The sequence below is a fragment of the Trichechus manatus genome, unplaced genomic scaffold (assembly GCF_000243295.1).
Source record: "Trichechus manatus latirostris isolate Lorelei unplaced genomic scaffold, TriManLat1.0 scaffold00081, whole genome shotgun sequence".
NCBI classification, from domain to species: domain Eukaryota; kingdom Metazoa; phylum Chordata; class Mammalia; order Sirenia; family Trichechidae; genus Trichechus; species Trichechus manatus.
In genome coordinates this window covers 663,053-666,158 of record NW_004444017.1, presented here as the reverse complement: position 1 = coordinate 666,158, position 3,106 = coordinate 663,053, and the positions used below count along the sequence as shown (strand labels likewise).

Below are 3,106 nucleotides of genomic sequence, written 5' to 3'. Positions count from 1 at the left end.
AAGTTCCAACCACTGACCTTTACGTTAGCAGCCAAGTGCTTAACCGCTGCGCCACCAAGGCTCCTCCATTGGTGGGTAGGGTACAGAAAATAAACAGCAATCTGATAAAGAGTAGGAAGGAGGAAAGCCCTACTTTAAATAGGATAGTTAAGATGTGTCTCTATGAAGAGATAACACTTGAGCTAACGCATGAATGATAAGAAGGAGCTAGCCAGGCAAAAATCTGGGTAGAGGGAACAATAGCAGCCAAGTCCCTGAACTTGAGCATGTTTGAGGGACAGAAAGAAGGCCACTAAACATATAGCCTAGTGAGCAGTAGGGAGAACGGTAGGGGATGAGGTCAGAGAAATAGGAGGGACCAAATCAGGTAGGGCCTTCTATGCATTAGAAAGGAGTTTTGGATTTTATTGTGCATGCAGTGAGAAACCAATGGAGAGTTTTAAGTAGAGGAGAGAAATCTAATTTGGGCTTTATAAAGGTCCCTTGCTTCTGGTGGAGAATGAAAGGGGGAATGTAGTGACTGAAGTGGGAGCAGGGAGACTAGTTAGGAGACTTTATATCACTGGGTAGTGGTTTGGAATAGGATGTTATCAATGAACATGGAATGGAATAGATATATTTGGGGTATATCTTGGAGGTACTGCTCACAGCACTTGCTGATAAAGTGGATGTAATGGAAAAAAAAATCAAGGATGACTCCACAAGATTTTTGGCCTGAGCTACTTTTTAAACATCCAAGTAGAGAAGACATAATGCCTTTGTTTGAAGCAGCTATTCTCCAAGTGTGGTCTGTAGACCCCTACAGGTAACTGAGAACCTTTCAGGAAGTCCATGAAGTCAAAGCTATTGTCATATGAATACTAAGACAAGGAACTGGTGGCACAGTGGTTAAAGATATTATTTGCTTTTTTCACTGTTTTGTCATTTGCACTGTAATGGTGAGTAAATCCACTGGCACCTTAGCACAGATAAAGGCAGTGGCACCAAACTGTACTAGTACTTATATTCTTTATTGCCACATATGCAGTAAAAAAAAAAAAAAAAAGATAGAAAAAAGCCAGTTTCACTTAACTCACTCAGCCCTTGAGTATACTTTTTGTAAATAAAGACTTTGAACTTTATTTTACTGTTATTCAGTCTCAAAATTTCTAAAGGGGTTTCCATATTTTATTCAGCGCACATATCCTTTAACTTCAAAAAGAAGAAAAGTAACAACAAGAGTACACTTCTTTTTAGTGTACTGTGTAAAGAAATGGGAAGTATATATAAAGCACTTGCATCTACTGATAGTCGTCTCAGGGAAAAGCACTCGTGTCATTGAGTTGCAAGCTGAGCTAGCCTCTTTCATGCATCGCCATTTTTGCTTGAATGAACAACTGACCAACAAACTAGGTTATCCACACTTGGGTATTTGGCAGACATTTTCTGGAAAATGAATTATGTGAGCCTGCCATTCTAAAGAAAACAACTGGCAATATTTGTTGCCAGTGATAAAATTTGAGATGTCAGGCAAAAATTAGAAATTTGGAAAATGTGTCTATCACTATGAACTTGACAGTTTTCCAATGCTCAAAGACTTTTCTGATGAGTTTGATGGTGGTATTCACAAATGTGATTTTTTGATATTGTGTAATGAAATATATAATTACTTAGAAGATCTGCCTAACTAGGTGAACTAATATCTTTTGAGTGACCAACAAATCATGTATCAGACAGAATGCACATATAAAACAAAAGAACAAAAAATACTCAATAGCAATTGAACAGTATATAAATTGTGTTAATCATATGAATTATTCTTTTATGCGTTATCTGAATTAATTTTCATTTCCATTTCAGTTTTGATATCTTTGCTGCACACCTTCACCCTAACATTTTCCCAGCAATTTATACCAGTCACGTTTTGTATAGATCCCATCTTAGGATAAAAGGGAAAAGATAATTTTAAAATCTATTAGAGTTTTTTTAATATGTTTATTAGCAGTATAGTTAAAATTATTTCAGCTAATGCTAAATCTCTACTATGAAATGCATATCATGTTTTAAATTTAAGTGTGCTTTAACACATTTTCATTTACTCAAGACTATTAATGGTTTTAAGGAAGGGAGATGAGAAGTTGACATTTGTGTAAATGAAAAATTTCTGTCTTGGTCATAGGCATAAGAAACCAGTCAATTACTCACAGTTTGAAGACTCTGACAGTGATGGTAAGTGGAACTATCTTGCTTTAAAGATTTGGAAATTTATTTCCTCAGAATGTGTATGGTGTTGTTATCGGTTGCTGTTGAGTCGATTCTGACTCATGGCAACCCCATGTGTGCAGAGTAGAACTGCTCCATAGGGTTTGTAAGGCTGTGACTGTTCAGAAGCCAGTTGTCAGGCCTGTCTTCTGAGGTTCCTCTAGTCGGGTTTGAACTGCCAACCTTTCAGTTAGCAGTCCAGTGCTTAATTGCTGGCGCCACCCAGGGACTGCATTATATGGTATAAACAGCTCAACATTGAGCATATTCTCCAGTCGCATATGGCATGTTGTTGTTAGTTGCCGTTGAGTTGATTCTGACTCGTGGTTGGTGACCCCATGTATGCAGAGTAGAATTCCTCCATGGGGCTTTTAAGGCTGTAACCTTTTGGAAGCAGATTGTCAGGCCTGTCTTCTGAGGTGCGTCTGGGTAGGTTTGAACTGCTAACTTTTTGGTTAGTAGTCAAGCGCTTAACTATTTGTGCCACCCAGGGACTCCTTGCATTTGGCATAGGTGTGGAAAAGTAATTTTCTAATAATTTGGGATAATTATGCATCTAATACACTAACAAGAATTATGTAGATAAGCTGTAAATGAACAGGGCCAGGTGAAAGTGACTATTTAGATCTAAACTACTCTAGATCCACGTTTCTCAAATTAGGGTTTGTCTCCTTTTACCTCTTCCCTCAAGAAGGTAGACATTGTCTTTCTGAAACACAAATTCCTGTTAACTGTAAAATAAAACAAGCCCTTGAAGAAAGATTAGGCTTAAGTTATACTATACTGCTATTAAGGGATCTTTAGTCAAAAAGTTTGAGAAACATTGCATTAAATTATACTTTGGAGGCGGGGCCAAGATGGCGGA

General features: G+C 37.7%; 1 protein-coding gene across 1 annotated transcript in view; it reads left to right on the top strand.

Moving 5' to 3' along the window:
* Positions 1 to 3,106, top strand: part of RAD51AP1 (RAD51 associated protein 1) — a 28,945-nt gene that overhangs the window by 1,595 nt on the left and 24,244 nt on the right. Inside the window, exons 2-3 of the mRNA XM_012556896.2 lie at positions 2,159 to 2,208; positions 2,755 to 2,764. Of these exons, the coding sequence (XP_012412350.1) occupies positions 2,159 to 2,208; positions 2,755 to 2,764 (60 nt within the window). The remainder of the gene's footprint in view (positions 1 to 2,158; positions 2,209 to 2,754; positions 2,765 to 3,106) is intronic.